Source organism: Phalaenopsis equestris, unplaced genomic scaffold (assembly GCF_001263595.1).
Source record: "Phalaenopsis equestris unplaced genomic scaffold, ASM126359v1 Scaffold001036, whole genome shotgun sequence".
Taxonomy (NCBI): Eukaryota; Viridiplantae; Streptophyta; class Magnoliopsida; order Asparagales; family Orchidaceae; genus Phalaenopsis; species Phalaenopsis equestris.
The window spans coordinates 114,795-134,013 of record NW_018165475.1 but is presented as its reverse complement, the minus strand read 5'-3'; the positions used below and the strand labels follow the sequence as shown (position 1 = coordinate 134,013).

At 34.2% G+C, this 19,219-nt stretch overlaps 1 protein-coding gene across 3 annotated transcripts in view; it reads right to left on the bottom strand.

Moving 5' to 3' along the window:
- LOC110032837 (protein N-lysine methyltransferase METTL21A) overlaps nucleotides 1-18,820 on the bottom strand; it is a 31,472-nt gene extending 12,652 nt beyond the window's left edge. Inside the window, exons 1-6 of one of the 3 annotated variants that reach the window (XM_020736602.1) lie at nucleotides 18,739-18,820; nucleotides 11,893-11,959; nucleotides 9,770-9,835; nucleotides 7,829-7,922; nucleotides 7,288-7,401; nucleotides 6,078-6,193 (exon numbers count right to left, since the gene is read on the bottom strand). In XM_020736602.1, the coding sequence (XP_020592261.1) occupies nucleotides 6,078-6,193; nucleotides 7,288-7,401; nucleotides 7,829-7,922; nucleotides 9,770-9,835; nucleotides 11,893-11,959; nucleotides 18,739-18,752 (471 nt within the window). In that variant the 5' untranslated portion in view covers nucleotides 18,753-18,820. The remainder of the gene's footprint in view (nucleotides 1-6,077; nucleotides 6,194-7,287; nucleotides 7,402-7,828; nucleotides 7,923-9,769; nucleotides 9,836-11,892; nucleotides 11,960-18,738) is intronic. The other 2 variants (XM_020736603.1, XM_020736604.1) reach the window with 2 other exon arrangements.
- Nucleotides 18,821-19,219: the final 399 nt, after the last annotated feature.

The following is a 19,219-nucleotide window of genomic DNA, read 5'->3' as shown; positions in this document are numbered from 1 at the left end:
TACGCAGATATACACCCAGCCTAAAAATGATAACAGGATATGAGTGGATCAGAAATTCTTGGTAGAGTTTTCCATTGGAAATCAGCTACAGTTTTAGATTTAGTATGATGTGGTGCCTATAGACACCTGCCATATCCTGTTGGGAACTATGGCAATTTGATTGCAAGATTCAACATAATGAGTTCAAAAACTCTTGTTTACAAATGAGGGTGTCACTACCCAGCCCAGGGCTTGGAATTAACAAAAGCAGGAACATACGGACGAACGGTAGAATTAAGTTTTCTATATTCATTCTCTATAAATAATATTTTACAAATAAAAGAAAAACTAAAAAAAATTAATTTAAGACGTTATAATTAAATTTTACCTCGTTACTAGTTGTATGTGTCTTCTATAAAGAATATCTCTTCTATTAATCATCTTTTAAGTAATTAATCACACCTAATAAGTTAATTTAAAATAAGAGTGAGTTAAATAGAGTCAGTGAATACTCGTAATCCTAAACTACAGTAATAAAAAGAAAAAGGAAAATAATATGCATGTTAGTTAAACTTTTAATAAATCAATCTATACATTTGATATTATTAAATGAATTTTACTATATCACTAGTATATTTATATCATTTTATATATGTATAGCCGTCACAGCAACACTGTCTAAAAATTGTAACAATTAAATTACTTCAATATCAATATCTTTTTCCAATTATGTGTACGAGTATCTTAACATTTCTCCGATGGTACCATAAAAATGTAGCAATCGATTTCATCATAGTCAGTCATGCTCATGCATACAATTAATATAAATAAATCATTCAAGTGATCATCGCATTCAATTCAGAATACTCTACATAGCATATATCAATGCATGATAGTAAGTAGCTTAAAAAATTCATACATGTGATGAATAAAAGAAAGAACATATAAATCAAAGCTTGTATAAGTATCAATAACTATTAATGCAAAATAGTTGAGAAGAACCAAAATATTACCATAAATTAAAAGTACGAGTACTCACCGCAATGACAGACGATCTGTTTGCTCTTAACTTGCATACTTCTATCAAATTATAACTTCTAAAATATAAAATATTCAATTATCATTTTACTTAACTGTGTTTTAATTTAATTATAAATTATTATTTTATAACATTATTTTAATGAGAATTTCAATTCTTTAAACTTTAAGTTAAATTATTGTAGTCAAAATTAATATTAAATATTGTTAATTTACACAAAATACTTTTAGAATTAAGAACTTAACATTTCTTTAGTGTTTGAATCAAATGCACTTAAGTTTAATATTTAAATAATTAACTTCTTTATTCCCGGTCAAGAACACCATTCCTATACACAAGCCCCTTTCTTCTCGACGTGTGATACTCGTCTCATCTTCTTTCCAGATCATACGACAGCTCCTCTACAAAGCTGCTACAACGTCTTCCTCTTGGTCTCCCTCGATTGCGACTCGACATGGACGATAACACCTCCTCTGCTACGCTCCCTTCTCCTTGCCCTAGCCACACTCACTACAGCCGCCGAAGCCCGCACGATCTTGAGAGCCCTCCATTTCCCTCGAGGCTATCGTTCTCCTCTCAAGTAAGTCATTTCTTGCCTCTGTTGCCCCTCCTACATGTCAATTTATACACAAAGATATCATTTGTGTTCCGAACCCTTCTCGCATTGTCAGCCCCCCTCTTCATTTTCCCGACTCCTCATTTACTCTCCCTTCTATTCAACTCTTCCTTTCCTCTTCCTTGATTAACTGAAAGAAGACGCACAAAGGGAAGCACATTGTTCTCTTGCCCATCAAAGATTCTGGAGGAGCAGATATGCACGTCGCTGAGAAGCCTGTGATCCCACGTGCCACCTTCATGCAGTCAATACAGAAAGCCCCAGTGGCGATCAAATTGGGTGTCTTAGAAGGTACTTAGGAGACGAAGCCACCAGAAATGATCCAGGTAATGCTAGATGAATTTGGGGCATGATGATCGACAGTCTACCAGAGGGTCGTTTCCCCTGCTTAGGGATATTCAACACGCCATTGCCTTATTCCGATATCGGAGTACCAAACAGGCCTGCCTACAGACTGGAGACCAGTAGAGTGCGAGGAGTTGCAATGACAGGTGCAGGATCTTGAGGGGATTGGTGAGAGAGAGCATCAGCCCATGTGTTATTCCCGCTTTGACGGTGCCTAAGAAGGATGAGTTGTGCAGGTTTTGCATTTGATAGTCGAGATATCAATAAAATCACTATCAACTATAGGCACTTTATACCTTGTGTGGACAATCTATTAGACCAATTGTATGGATTTGTTATCTTCTTCAAGATCGACTTGCACTGCAGCTATTAGCAATAGGATGAGGCCCGAAGATGAGTGGAAGTTGGCCTTCAAGACCAGAGATGGACTATACGAGTGGAACAGTATGCCTTTTGAGCTATCTAATGCCTCTAACATGTTCATAAGGTTGACGAACCAGGTGTTCTAGGCTTGCAGTAGAAAGTTTGTGGTTGTTTACTTCAAATTGTTTACTTCAAAGACTACTTCAAAGACATCCTCGTCTACAGCCATTTGGAGCAAGAATACTTCAAGACCAAAGATGGACTATACGAGCTTGCAGTAGAAAGTTTGTGGTTGTTCACTTCAAAGACATCCTCGTCTATAGCCATTTGGAGCAAGAATACTTCAAGACCAAAGATGGACTATACGAGTGGAACAATATGTCTTTTGAGCTATCCAATGCCTATAACATGTTCATAAGGTCGTCGAACCAAGTGTTCTAGGCTTACAGTGGGATGTTCGTGGTTGTTTACTTCAAAGACATCCTCGTCTACAGCCATTCTACAGCCATTTGGAGCAAGAATACTTCAAGACCAGAGATGGACTATACGAGTGGAACAGTATGCCTTTTGAGCTATTCAATGCCTCTAACATGTTCATAAGTTTGATGAACCAGGCATTCTAAGCTTACAGTGGGAAGTTCGTGATTGTTTACTTCAAAGACATCCTCGTCTACAGCCATTTGGAGCAAGAATACTTACAAAATTTTGGACTGGTCTTTGAGTTCTACGAACCAAAAAAGCTATATGCCCACCCGAAGAAGTGTCACTTTTTAACACCTATGACCTATTTTTTGGGTTATATTATATGTGGAGTCGGTATTTAGATGAATCTAGTGAAGATTGAAGACATGTGAGTTGAACACCCTGGAATCGTTTTATGAAGGTAGGACGATTTATGAGGCTGGCATCGTTTTACAAGAGGTTCGTCAGGAACTTCAACACCATCACAGCTCCGTTGACAGAGCTGTTAAAAGGAGAGAGATTCCAGTGGACCAAGATATCCCAGTCAAGTATTGACACTCTGAAGGAGAAGGTGACAAGGACCTCAGTGCTAGATTTACCAAATTCAGCCAGTTGTTTGAGGTGGAGTGTGACACGTCCAATTGAAGATTAGGGCAGTGTTGAGCCAAGGAGGACATCCCATAGTTTTATTTAGTGGGAAGTTGAACAAGACAAGGAGAAAGTAATAAACATATGACAATGAAGATTATGCCAGTGTGAGAGTTCTTAATCATTGAAACCACCACGTAATGACGAGCGAGTTCAAGCTATTCATGGATAACCAAGAACTGAGATTTTTGAACAACCAAAGCAAGTTGAAGAGCAAACAAAATTCTTCGGTGGAATTCCCGATATCGTTCCAGTTCGTTCGTGCTCAAGCAAAAGGCTGAGAGACAGAATTGAGTAAAAGATGCATTCGCTCACTTGTTGATCACATCCACGTAAGCCCAAGCTGTGGGATTTGAGGAGATGAAGGGGTTGTACGAGGTTGATGAAAAGTTCAGGGAGATTTGAGACGAGAGACCCACAGGACCCTACCACAAAGCTGAGGGTTATTTGTTCCACCAAAACTAGTTGGAATTCCTAAATCCTCGCTGAGGGAGGCCATCATTCAGGAAAACCACAACGGAAGACTAGTATGTCGCTTTGACAGAGATAATACCCTCACACTAGTAAAGGAGCGCTTTTTATGGCCCAAACTGGTGACGGACAAAGAGCGGCACATCCAATCCAACAATGCAGACTTTGCCAATTAACCAAGAACCGAGGGCAAAATATAGACCTATACACGCTGCTACCAATACCAGAGGCTCCTTGGGTAGATGTCAGTATGAATTTTGTGGTTAGTCTTTTGAAGATGTAGAAAAATAAAGATTCAGTGATGGTCGTGGTTGACCGACTCTTGAAGGTGGCTCATTTCATACTGTGCCGCAGAACATTGGACGCATCCATGTCTTTGATTTTGTACTTCAGCGAGATCGTGAGGTTGTACGGAATACCCCATATCATTACATCTGATATGGATTTCAAGTTTCGTAGTCATTTCTGAAAAATTTTCTAGGAAACACTTGATACTAAACTCCAATTCAGCTCGACAGCTCATCCAAGGACAGATAGTCAAACGGAAGTGGTGAACAATAGCACAAAAAACCTCCTAAGGTGCTTCATAGAAAAGAGCATCAAGCAGTGACACCTGCTTCTAGCCCAGACCAAATTTACCTACAATATGTCTGTGAGTCAAACTAGAGGACGCGCACCTTTAGAGATTATGTATGGATGCAATTCACTCGCTCAGCTTGAGTTAGTACCAGTTCTTCTTATTAAGGAGGTTGAGGAGAGAGTACATGAAATTCAGAGGTTGCACGACAAAGTTGAGGAAGAAATCACCATACGGGATCACAAGTTCCAGGCGCAAACTAATAAATCCAAGAAGGTGACCCTCCAGGAAGAAAATCTAGTGTGGATCAGACTGAAGAAAGAAAGATTTCTCCTAGGATCATTCAAGAAACCCAAACCAAGACAGGCTGACCTTTCAGAATCCTCAAGAAGTTGAATGATAACGTCTAAAAGATTGATTTACCGGAGATTATAATATCTTTGATATCTTCAACATGAAAATTTTGACTAATATACTACGAGGGCACCGAAGCTTCGACAAATGAGATTGAAGCTCCCCCAATTCCGGAAAACTAAGACGGATGTAAAGGCTGGACCAGCTTGCAGGGGAACCTAAGACCAATTACACAGGTCCAATTAGACAAAGGAAGGGTCGACTAACCATCTCGGGGTCAGGAGTTGCCGCCCAAGGGGAGTGGACCACTTCTTTGTCGACTAATAATATTTATACAATGTTTTGTGTGTTCTAGGTTTAGTTTTGATTCAGTTATCTGCCAAGGTAGTCGTCGGCGTTCAGGTTTCTCCTTCTAAGGTTGTATCCGAAGACGAGAAGATGTTTCAGTTGAAACTCCCCAATTTCCCAACCTTCATCCCCATCACCTGACATGTCGCCATCCCTGTCGGAATTGTTCTGTTGATAGTCTTGTTGTTGTCTAGCCGCCGCCTATCCCTTTTGGCCCCTAAATCTTTGTTGCCGCTCCTTTCCCGACATGATTCCTCCGCCACCACCCAGCCAATTAGATTCATGCGCTTGTTGGTGTTTGTGTTGAGTGTCTATTATTTTTTTCCTATTTCGATATGTGTCTGTTGTAAACCCTATTTGCTTCCATAATAAAAGTTGCTTTTTCCATTGTTGTCTAGGTTAACTCCAATATTAGTCAAAAAACTCAAGGGAGATCTACGTAGCACAAAATTCTTGTATATTTACTTTTGTAACATCTAAAATTTGATATTTACTTATAGTAGAACACTCAAATCTTTAACATTGCATCAAAAATATCATCACAAAAGTAAAATACACCTTTTTATGCATATGATTTAATTTGATTGTGATAATAAAGTGCTGGATAAGTAAATATCAAATTTTAGATGTTATAGGTAAATCCGACAAAAGCTTAATTAAGGCGCAAACTCATTAATTTTAGAAAACTGCACTCCTAAATCTAATTTAGTAAACTTTGCAATAATTTTATTAAAGTATTGGGGATAGAATAAATTTCATTTTACAACCTCATACAATACAAGAGTTTGAAATGGCATTCTGACATTCTACAAATTGTCTAGGATAACTGATATGGAAATATCTTTAGCTGAAATAAATATGTTGTCGGAACTTACAATATCTGTGCCGATGATGTAATCAAATGGAGGGCAAACAGCTTTTATGTGATCTTCATTTCCCCAATTCAACTCAGCAACCTCAATAGAACCAAAGGAAGCTGTGCAAAAGTTCACTATGGCAGGTTCAACAAACATGCAAGTGTAAATGCAACAACAATTTAATACTTGAGATTTGTTCGGAATCATTTTTATTTTTTATTTTTTATTTTGTTTTTATGTTTGCTTTATGTTTAAAAGCATGTTTGTTTGGTACATTTTTTTTCTTAAATATTATTTGATTTTAGAATAAATTAACTTAAAAGAAAAATACTTAAAACAACAGATGTTTTGTGTTTTTAAAAATAATAACCACTTGCAAACAGTTTTTTATTTATTTCCAAGTAAAACATAAAAAAATAAATTAAAAATAAAAAGGGGAATTGCATACATAGCATCATTTCCTATGGATTTACATATCTAACATTTACACTCTACTTTTTACCCTTATACCACACAAGTCTTTCATATAGCATCAAACATGCCACTATTTTAACTTTAAAATGTGAAATGCACCTTTTCATGCATAGGAAAGGTGGTGTATGCGAAAAATTGAAGCATAGGTGTTAGATATGTAAATACATAGGAACTGAGTGGTATGTATGCACCTTCCAAATAAAAAATAAAAGTGAACCCACGGCCCATTAGTTTCTTTTACTCCTTACTAGCATAACCAAGCATGGAATATTGGAATGTTAGTAGCATGAATGAGTACAATAGCTTAGATTAAATTTACTAGATCAGAAAGACTAAAAAAGAGGGATCAAGGTAAGGTAAGCTAAAGCAAATAAATATAGTAATCAAACAGAATAATAGTATTGAAGATGGAAAGAAACCATAGCCGTTCTTTTTGCACCAAATAGGCAGCCCAAAAGATGGAAAAAAATTACAAACTATGAATAAAATCTATGGGGCATTTACATACATACCACCCAATTCCTAGGTATTTACGTATCTAATGCCTAAACTTTACTTTTTTACATTTGTACCATCCAAATCTTTCATATCACATCAAAAATACCACCATTTTAACTTATAAAAAGTGAAATACACCTTTTATGCACAGGTGAAGCGGCGTGTATATAAAAATCATAGTTTAGGCATAAATACATAGGAACTGAGCGGTACAGGTGTAAATCTTCCTAAATGTTTATGAATGTTCAGAGCACACCTGAATCATTTGCTTGCATTATCCATGAAGTGTTGCGCTCAACATTCTTCATTAGAAGAGGTAGGACCTCAATTTGGTCTGTCGAAACTACATCGCATCCTAATAGTGCCATTCCTGGAAAGCAATGTCTCCAATAACTTGAATAAATGAGGTTGTAATTGCATACTTAATAGTTAATAAGCCTACATCTGTTAAAATAAAACTAAAAATTAAAAGTGGCATTTAAAAACATACTACCAAAACAATTAAAAGTGGCATTTAAATACATACCACCAAATTCCTATGTATTTACATGTCTAAAACCAAAACTTTGCTTTTTACATTTATACCACTCAAATTTGCAATCAGATCAAAAATATCACCATTTTAACCAGTAAAAAGTGAAATACACATTCTCATGCATAGATAAAGTGGTATGTCTGTAAGAATTAAATGCATGGGAATTGAGTAGTATGTTCGTAAATCTTCCAAATTAAAATAATAAAAAAAAAGACGCTGAGGTCTGTTAAAGCAGAATAAAGCATCATTAAGAGTCACTCACCTAAACCAGCTAAACCACAACCAGCTCCAAGCTCAATAGCACGTTTTCCTTTCAGCTTGGATGGGCTAAATCTACCTTTTCTACTGTTCTTTTCCTAAAGACGCAGACAGTTATGCTAAAGTGTGAGATGCTACAAAATTCACTAAAATATTTAGGGGCATTTACATACATAACACTCAATTCCTACGTATTTACATATCTAACATCTAAACTTTACATTTTACATTCATACCACCCAAATTTTTTATATCACATCAAAATGATCATCATTTTAACTTTTAAAAAGTGAAATACACCTTTTCATACATAAGGAAGGTATAAATGCAAAAACTGAAATTTAGCTGTTAGATATGTAAATAGATAGGAATTGGGCGGTATGTATGTAAATCTTCCAAATATATAAAAGAGAGGTTATCATTTTCTTCCACGAAACCAAACCTGAGTGATGGTACCAGAAATTGAAGTATGTAGGACTGAAAAAAAAAAATAGTTGAAGTTTTTTTTGGGGTTGGAGAAAATGATATTTAAGTAGCACTAAAAAAGGATAATAGCATCATTAGCCTTATCAGAAATTTTTGGGGTAGGCTTTCCAAATATTCTTCTCTATTTATTTGTCAATTATCATGCACTGCAAATGAGGTGAAAAATAAATAAAAGTATCACATTATATCATTGGCCAAGCAACACATGAATATAAGCTTAAATGATTATTACTAACATGAGAAAGAACTAAGAATAAATCAGTCATAAGGTAACCCCACAGTCGGAAAATAAAAAATAGGAAATTTCATTATTACATACAGTTGAATTTAATTAAGAGGTTTTTAGTTTGCTGAAAAGGTGATGCAATGTAAAGTGAATGCAATGCATGAGTAATGTATTATATGTGACATACTTTGGAGCTGTTTGGTTTGCTCTAAAAGAAATGAATGGTTTTTTTTTTTTTTTGATTGGTTTGAAGTAAAATGAAAATAGTGTATTTTAAATAATGCATTTGTCGATGATGGTCAACAGTCGGCCGATGGGGATGATCAGTGTTGACTAATGACGGAGGTGATCAATGGTGGTGACCGGCGGAGGCAGCGGCGGGCAGAGGCAGCCTGTGACATAGGGAAGTGACAGGCTATGGGTGTCTGGTGGCTGGTGGCAGTGTCAGTGGCCGGCGATGGGTGTTGATGGTGGCCAGTGGCAACGGCCAACTACAAAGGGATGTGGTGGCCGGCAGCAGGCTGTAGCAGGAGGTCGTAGGTGGGAGGATGACAGAGGTTGCAGACGACAATCTATGGGGGAAACAGAAATCATTTTACATTCAACAATATTTTTGGAATTCGGCCAAATCAGATGAATTCCGAATTCAAAGAAAATAAACTAACAACTAAATTTCAAATACAGTGTTATTTTACATTGAATCTCAATTTTTTCTGAACAAACAACTGAATTTCCAAAACCCCTGCATTGGAAATGCAATGCACTCCTAATACCGCCAACCAAACAGCCCATAAGATGGTTATGCCCGCACTACCATTGGAAAATCAACTTTTAAAGTTATGCATGTATCACAATCGAGAAAAAATGTAGATCTCATATCCTCAACGTTCATGCATATTCTGATTATGATGCATTATTTACTAAGCATACAAATAAGTTGCGTGAATTGTTTAATAAGAGAGGAAGATTTACATATATACCACTCAATTCCTATATATTTATACATATGTCAACTATACTTCAATCTTTACATGCATACCACGTTACTTTTAAATGAAAAGGTGAATTTCACTTTTTGAAAATTTACTTCATTTTTTAAGATGTTAAAATAGAGTACATGATATAAAGATTTGGGAAGTATAAATGTAAAAAAAGTAAAGTTTAGGTATTGGATATGTGAATACATAAGAATTGGGTGGTATGTATGTAAATGCTTGTAGCCATTATCATTACCAGGAACTTGATGAAGACCATAGATGAATCCCAAACAGTTGTACCGAGATGCTTAGAGTTAGGATTCTGCAAACAAGAAAGCTTGTACTGATTTGCAGCAAAAAAATAGATCATTGTCGGTGAGATATATGCTCATGTAAAAGAATCTTCTAATTGGTTATTATTTTTTTGGGAAATTTACATGCATATCACAAAATTTTATTTATTTACTCATAAACACCTTCGGTTTGATATTTACACAGAACAATTTGGTGTAATAGACCTATGCATGAAAAGGTGTATTTCTCTTCTAAAAAATTAGTAATAGTGATATTTTAAAATAAAATTAAATATAAAAGTTTAGATGGTATTTAGTTAGCATTTGGTAGCAAAGTTTTGCGAACCATGTTATAAGCATATCAATGGATAGGAAAACATCAATAATGCACAGATATGATACACTAAAAAATCATCAATTATATAAGATGACATTAAACTAAAATTACAGCAAAAGCATGTGAATGCCTACGTCCAGAAATTTACAAAATGTAAGCCAAGGAGTAATTTTAAACAAAATTATGAAATGGAAAGGCAATTGAAAAGACTAAAATCAGACACTAAGAGAACCGTTTAGGATCATTTTTATTTTTTGCTTTCTATTTTGTTTTTATTTTATTTATTTATTTATTTTTAATGTTTTGATTTGAAACAAAATATGTATGGTATGTTTGATTAAGATAAAGTTCTTTTTGAAAACACTTAAAACACCTAAAAGTTATTTTAAGTGTTTTCAAAAATATGTTTATTTGTTTTTAAAAACAAAAATTAAAAATATATTAAAAATACATTAAACAAATATGTTTTTAAAAACAAAGAAAAAAAAAACAAAACAAAACAAAATTGATCCCAAACAAACCCTCAAACCCTAAGAGTTTGTCTGGGATCACATCCTTTTTCTTTTTTTTCTTTTTTTTTATTTTTGGCTTTTATTTTAGAAACATGTTTGTTTAGTGCATCTTTTTGCTTGTTTTTATTTTTTTAGTTTTAAAAACAAATGATTTTTTTTGTTAGAAACACCCAATACATCTAAAAACTATTTTTAGTGTTTATAAAAACGGTTAAAAAATAAGTTATGAAATAACAAACATGTACTATTTCAAGCAATAATATAAATAAAACAAATAAAAATAAATAAATAACAAAAATTAAAAGTGATCTCAACCGGCCTCTAAATATCAATTACATTGATCAACATAACCCGAACCATTCACGTGGCACAAATAAGTTGTGCATTCTCACTTAAATTACAACTACAGATGATTTAAGTATTCTATTAACCTTAACAATAAGGATTAAGAAGTAAAGCACAAAGGGACTGTTTGGCATCTTGGCATCATAAATTAGATGAAACAAAAAAAAACCCTCAAAAACACAAAATAGGTTCATATTTACCTTTTGGAAGCCATGCCAGGCACTAAGAAGGCCGTTTAAGATCATTTTTATTTTTTGCTTTCTATTTTTGTTTTTATTTGAACTTTTTTATGTTTTAATTTGAAACAAAGTATGTATGGTATGTTTGATTAAGATAAAGTTGTTTTTGAAAACAATTAAAACACCTAATAGTTTTTTTGAGTATTGATAAAGAGAGTGAAATCATACAGAAATTCTTTATGTATTTACTTATCTCACACCTAAGCTTTCATATTTACACCCATAGTACTCAAATATTTAATATCATGTCAAAAATAACACTGTTGTCACCTTTTAAAAGTAAAATACACATTTTCATGCATAGGTTTACAGCCCGAGGTGCTATGTATGTAAATATGAAAGTTTGTGTGAGATAAGTAAATACATAAAAATTGTGTGCTACATATGTAAACTTCCCCAATGTCAAACCCTCATTGCAGTTAAGAAATGGCAATGGGAAATAATGAAAGTAGAGGGTAGACTATACTCAACACAGGTTTATCGTATCAAAAATTGCTAAAAAATGTATAGCAAAACATTAAATAATTCAAAGATTTTCAAGCCTACTCTTTTTTTTTTTTTAAGTGCTCTCATCATTCTAAGTTCAAAGCCATTAAATAGGGAAAGTTTATAGAAATAATCAAATTCTATCAAAATTATTTAAAACATTTTACCTGAGACAAATGCAGATGATACCCTAAGACATCAATTAGCACAGCTGATGTGCTGGGAGAATTCAACCTAGCAAGGCATGGACTTGATCAACAAATCAATTCAAAGGAATTATGAAGACTAAAATATTAATAAATAATGGGAGAAGAAATATCACTAGAGCGATAATTAAGAGCAAATGATATGTATATCATCGTGATGATTATGGGATATAATAGACTACCAGAAAAAAAAAGAAACATAGACATAAAAACCATGATGGTGCTAGAGAATCAATTTTCTTATATACCAAAAAAAATCTATCATAGTGATGATTTTTGCGTGAAGTCAATTATTGGAAACTTAGAGCGCAATAAAATTAACTTCATATGATTTCTACCAATTAGGAGAAGGAACATGATTGCACGTAATAATAGTTTCACTTGGCGCATTAAAAAATAAATGTGTGGCAAAGGTACATTGAATTCATGAAGTTTGGTAGGATGATGCCTTAGCCAATGATGCATGATCGGAAAGTTAAATACTTGGTTAAATATTTGAAAATAAAATGTTTTGAAGATAAAAGTCAAAATGAGAATTTCTGTGAGAATGATGATAAAAAAAATTACAAAAAATCTATGAAATGTTAGTCACGTGAGATAGGTTGACAGATAATGAATTGCAGGTGGAAGGACAAAAGTTCTTTTAAAATGGTCTCAATATATGCCAAAATGGGTTTCTGACTCTAGATACTAGAAAGTTGGGCAATTCTACTTTAATCAAGCAGTTGTTGATAACCGTTATATTGGATTTAATCCAAACCTTTTCAATGGTAATTATGGCTGATAGACAAGATGAAAACCACATGATATAAATGTGTTGAAACATTTGTAGATATATTATGAAACATTAACTAATAAGAATGAGAAAGAAAATGAAAATAAAAAAAACAAATTAAGACAACCAACAATTGACAAGCATAACGCGTCAGTCTCCCGCCTGATTTAATATACTCAAATCTGTGACATTTGAAACACTTCCTGATTGAGACAGATTTGGGAATGCGGATTGGTTCAGCCTATTCTTCACTCTAAACTAATTTCTCCTCAGGCGGGGGGTCGGCTTGGATGTTTTGTTGGATGTGCTCTTGCTACTTGATCTTGGGGTTGAAATATCTGTAAGATGCGACAGTCATCCGATGATGTTATCTCTCTACTATGGAAGTTAGAGTCGGAACATCCTGCTTATAAAGAACCGGGAGTTACTGGCACTATTTCTCTCATTCCATCTTAAACTGAATAGTAATTTTACTATTTTATTCTCGTTGTTGAAGAATATTCAAGTTCATCCGCCACTGAAATGCATTCTTCATTAACTTGCTAGCTGCTAGTTTCATCATTATGTCTGATGGGTCGTCCTGGCACTCAAAAATAAATTACAAGAATGTTCAGAGTCATTCGAGAAACTCGTCTGGATCCATATTACCATCGAAATATGATAAATTCATATTTACTTCAAAATCCCGACTTCTCCAATATTTCATGCCAAATTCTTCATCTAACGAAAATTGTGTGACCCCTCTGGAGGTCTCCTCTCGAATGCAGTAAGTCTCTATTGCAGTTGGACCTCCCTAAAATTTTCCTAGACACGTTTTTATGGATTTCTCATAAAAGACATCGTGCCCTTTCTCCTCAAGCCAGCTTCAAGCTATTGTCTCCCGGTGGCATGGTTACGGTTTGGGTAGATGGAAGAGAGTGTATAGGGGTTGTGTAGAGTGGGAAAGAAAAATTTTGGGTGACCAGTATGAAAAATCAGCAAAAAGAAGAGTTTTGGGTGGATATAGGGTTGAGTATTGATGGATGCTACAAACTCTATGATAGGATTACTGTTAGGCTAGCTCTAATACAAAATGATGTCAGAGTTAACCCAAAATAACACTAGAAAAGCAAATGTTACTATTGAAAGCAAATAGGTGATTACAATCAAACACGATTGAAAGGGAAATACAACAATAGACATAACCAAATAACACCAAAGTGTGTTCCACGATTGGTGGAGGTTAGCTAGGTGGATCGAAATGGTTGGTGGGTGTGACGGCATAAAGGAATGCTGGTAGCAGCGAAGGGGGAAGGAGCAAAATTGCAAGGAAAATAGGTTGGTTGCTGTCCTTGCTGGTTGCAGCGAGGAGTTGAAGTGGGTAGCAGTGGAACAGCAGAAAGGCGGTGTTTCCTGGCTGTCCTGGGCAGTGGCGGCAAGGTGGGAACGCCGGAATAGCAAGAACAAGCCTGTAAAGGGAAAGGGGAGGCAATTGGGAAGCTAGAGGTTGCAAAAAAACAGCAAGGTAAAGAGGTTTTTGGATAGCGACAACGGTACAAGATGGTTGGACAGTGGCAACGGCGAAGCGGAAGGGTAAGGCGACCACGATGGCTAGATATGGAAACAATAGCAACCAAAATGTTGTCTTGGGCAATTACAGCAATGAAAGGCGATCGGGAGCGATGTGGGGAAGATGCGGAAGAGGATAGAGAAGATATACCCTACCTGGCGAACAAGATACAGCTAAAGCACCACCTGGACCCTAAGATACAGTTCTCAAAAGGAAGAAGAGACGTAGGTGGCTCTTTTGATACAAAACAAACAAAATTGAAAACCTAGAACAATAGAATCAAATATATAAACCTAGATAACTAGGATTGGGTCCATCTATGGAAAGGAGGTGCTAATCCCTTATGGAAGAGCCGATCGACTCTTCCGAGTCTAAACCGGTTCGGTCCAGATGTTTGGGACGCGGAAAATAATCCCGCGCCAACCCCCACACATCTATTTCAGCACATTAAATAAATCAACAATTTCTAATAGGTATAAATTATTATTAGAAATTTTGTAGCCAATTTTGATGATTTCAATTATACACGCCAATGTATTAATGATTTTAATGGATCTATTAGAAAATTTTGAAATATAACATATGTTTTGTGATGATCTAGGTAGATTAGCTATCTATACTCTCAATCCAAGCTAATTAAAGTCCATATTGGTCCTTGAGTGAAATATGTCTTACTATATTATCCACCTTTGCTATGTCACATATTTACAAGAGGGGACAAAGTAGGGCATAATAAATACAGCAATCATCAAACACATTTCCAGACAAAAGCTTAAGTTTGTAGGAGAAAGCTAACTACTTAGTATTTCAAACCTACTCAGTATTTCAAAACCAACATATTTTTTCAATAATTTGATATAGGACTAAACTCAAGCTCTCATGAGTCTAAATAATCACCTCCTCACATGAGGGTTCTCCATATCAACCATCGGTAAACCACACACAGTTTTTAGCTTCAAGTAACATACAGAATATTGTTGGCATCATCAAGTATCATGCATTAAGGGCCCATTCAAATACATAAAGCCATCGTGGGTATTACTCGCACTTGAATCACCTTACTCAATCATTATAGAAAACAACCACGCCTCATGAAGGCCACAAACCACATAACTCGATAGATTGAAATTAAACCATCGTCTCAAATACAAGTTGTTAAAAAGGATGAATCAAAAGGGAAAAAAGTTTGGCTAAAAAACATCAATGATCAAACTGATTTTCAACACAAAATTTAAGCCTATAAGTAGAGGCTCAACCACTAGGTATTTTACACAAACATATTCATTAACTATCTAATAAAAGACTAAACCCAAACTCTCACATGCCTTGATCTTTAGATCGAATAAACATTATATGACGATCTATGTTGACCAGTGGTTGGTGGCTGGAGGTGGCCTACCGATAACATTATATATTAATTAACGGTCTAAATCTTAGTTTTGGTCAAATCGGTCAAATTTTAAATTCATCCAAAATGAAGGTGCAAACTTCAAATTCATTCATACTTTATATTGTATTTGTAATTCTTCGTAACAAAAACTTAATTTTCTAAAATCTCTGCAAAAGAATTACAATACATCACAAATTCTCCCAACTAAACAGGCCCTAAATATAACTACCATTATAATGAGGTGTGAAAAAAATGAATAGCAAATTGCTAGATATAATAATATTAAAGCTAACAGTTTAATTAAATATATTCCAATATCATGTTAGTAGCTAAAAGCCACAATAGGAAAAATGTAAAATATGATGATCTATTAAGTGGTAATACTCAAGGTAAGACTTGAACATAAATCTTTGGTTTCTATGGTGGATCATTTAAGAGAACATATAGCTCAAATATTTAGCCTATTGCAAAGAGGCACAAAATACAAAGAAAAATGTATAACTAAATCTTAATTATTTATTGCATAATATCAATTGGGGAGCATGAAGAATTATTAGAAATGTTTTGTTGATTCATGTTACTAGATAAAGTTAAATATAAGACAAGATTAATCCATCAAGCCTAAATCAATGGATTTCAACGCTTTATCACCCAACTCAAACAAACTTGTGGTGGAATTAATTTCAAAATGGTGTAGGATCATGGACAACCATGTATGGATCTATTTTAGAAAAATAAGAGGTAGAAAGTAAAGGGAATGAAAAGTAAAAAATAAAATTTGAAATCCATAAAGGAAGGAGAAATAGTTAGAGGCTACCTTGAATGAAACTTGAATCTATTGATGTGAACTACTGAATAAAACCAATAATGTATCATTCTATTGTTGCATCCTCCGTTTAGGGATGCAAATGAACCGAACTATCAACAAACTACTCATAAATTAACTCAATTAATCCCCACTTATGATTATTTGATTAATCAAACAAGATTCATCACTTCTATAAATAGTCAATTTTTAAATGAACAAACTCGAATAGGTCGTTGCTCGATTTATTCATGGTCATAAACAATATCATGTAAAATTCATGATCAAGCTTTCTATGAAGCATGATTTTGGCTTGATATAAAGCTCAATTAAAGACTTAACGCTCAAGAAAGCATCCACTAAAGAAGACGGTATGAACAAGACTTGAATATGAACAAAACTCGTTAATCACAATATGAACAAACTTGAACCAAGCTCAAATCAAGCTTGAGCAAGCTTTTGGTAAACGAGCTAAAGCTTAAATTTTATCAAAAAAGTTTGAATTGAGTTCAAGTTGAGATTGAACAAACTTGTAGTGAACAAGCTAGAGCTTGAACAAACACACGTTCGACTTTGTTAGTTTGTTTATAGTACCTCCTTTTCTTTGATTGGTTCACTTGGTTGGGGAGAGAGAAGGAAAAAATAATTAATCTCCTTCAGGAAAGAAAGAATGGGGGGCGGGAGAAGATGAGAAAACACAATAAGTAAGGGAGAAGAAGCAAAATATTTATCGCTAAACATAATTTTTTCATGAAATATGGCATAATGGCCTCTGATATATATATATATATATATCAGATAGAGTTAATAGTTAATAACCTAACAAATGGAAATAAGGTTTAATATTGAAATAAGCCTTGTTATTTCCTCCTTTTGGATATAGGAATAAATAAAAATAACCATTCATATGCCCTCCATTTTGTTATGGTGAGGACATCCAGTTTGATATGAAAAAAAAGTGCCCATTTCATGCATTCTAAATGGTAACTCTAATGAAGTTATTCCCTTAGTGCTCAAAGCCACCTTGTAGTCTTTGATTTTGCAAGCTTCATTTAGGTTCATGAAGATAGCCTAAAGCAGTTTATCATGTTAGTTAGGTTAGAATTTACATAAATACATACACATGCACACGCACACAAGTACGCGTTTATAATGATTGTTAGAAAATGCATAAATAAAATGAGAGCAAAAGCTAAGGTTGAATGATGACAAAAGAAATATTTGTGTAGAAATGGTTTAAAACATCACGTCCCAAATAGTATAAATGAATGAAAAGAGATTATGGATTTATAAAGCTAACCCTAACAAATGAGATAAGACTAATTATGTTAATGTGAAGAAATATTATTTATCTCCGTTGAAATGGCAATATTTTGACTTAAATGAAAGAATTATATATGGCAAACAGACTAGGCACAAAATGATATAATAGGCTCAAGGTTAAAGAATAAATATATTCATTAATTAAAGGCACTTCTATGCAGAAAATATATAAGAGAAATACTCAGCCAACCAGCCAATAATGTAAAAATGCACTTACATACAAGCCACCCAGTTCCTAAGTATTTACATATCTAACACCTAAACTTAGCTTTTTACATTCATACCACCCAAATCTTTTACATAACATAGAAAATAACATTTTTTTTTACTTTTAAAAAGTGAAATACACATTGCCATGCTTAGGAAAGGTGGTATATATTGTAAAAATTTAATTTTATGAGTTAAATATTTAAATACATAGGAATTCAGTGGTATGTATGTAAATCTCAATCTTTGACAAGAAGCTAGCACGTAAAAAAAATGAATATAAGGCTTCCAATGTGTTCAAGTGCATATCCTAAATACTAGAATCCAATTATCAGCATGTAAACTCTCTGGAAAGACGCCTAAATGTATTACTATCTAAATTTGGAGTAGTCAATCCACATCTTGTTCCCAGCTTTTGCTCCGCAAATCTTGCTAAACAATGGAGAACATCCCACTGTAGTTCACACTATTTTTTAAAATTATGGTCCAACCCTAGCCCTATAATTCAGCTCAACATTACTTCAAAAGTAAACGTTTAACTGAAGATCCGAAAGCATCTGTAGCAGGGTAACAAGCTGAATGCTCTCCATCAGAAAGAAGATTAACACAGCTAAGGAATCCGATTTATCATTTACTGTTGGTTCCAAAAGGAGAAACCCACAAGGCTTTGGTTCAGAATTAAGCATAAGAGGAATGGGGCCATACACCATTGACCAGAAAGAGAGTAAATAACAAGTTTCAGAAAATCCTGTTATTACCTGTCTTCCTCCATTGGAGATCACCGTCTACGCTCCACGGCCGTAGGAGTATTGATTAGCAGCAGCCGCGAGAGGGTGAAGGAGCGAGACGACAAAAAGTGCGGACATAAGCAGCGATTTCTAATTTCTGTTTTTTTTATTTTCTTATTAAATTGGTTTCTTTTATTATTTATTTAATAAATTAATATATTAATCATAAATGCATGTGTTTTAGAAGTGCATAAACAAATATAATTTATATATATATGAAGCTGTCCCAAAAAAAAATAAATATATAATATAAATAAGTTCTTAAATACTTTTTTTAAAGAGAGAATATATAAAAAATAAATATAAATAAATTTAATTTGAGTGATTCATGGACCATACATTTATCCGTGTTAAGATCATATTAATTTTTTATTTTATTTACTTTATAAATCAATAGGAAAAATATATTGCAAAAAAAAAAAACAATTATATTCACATGCTATGAAAGTAA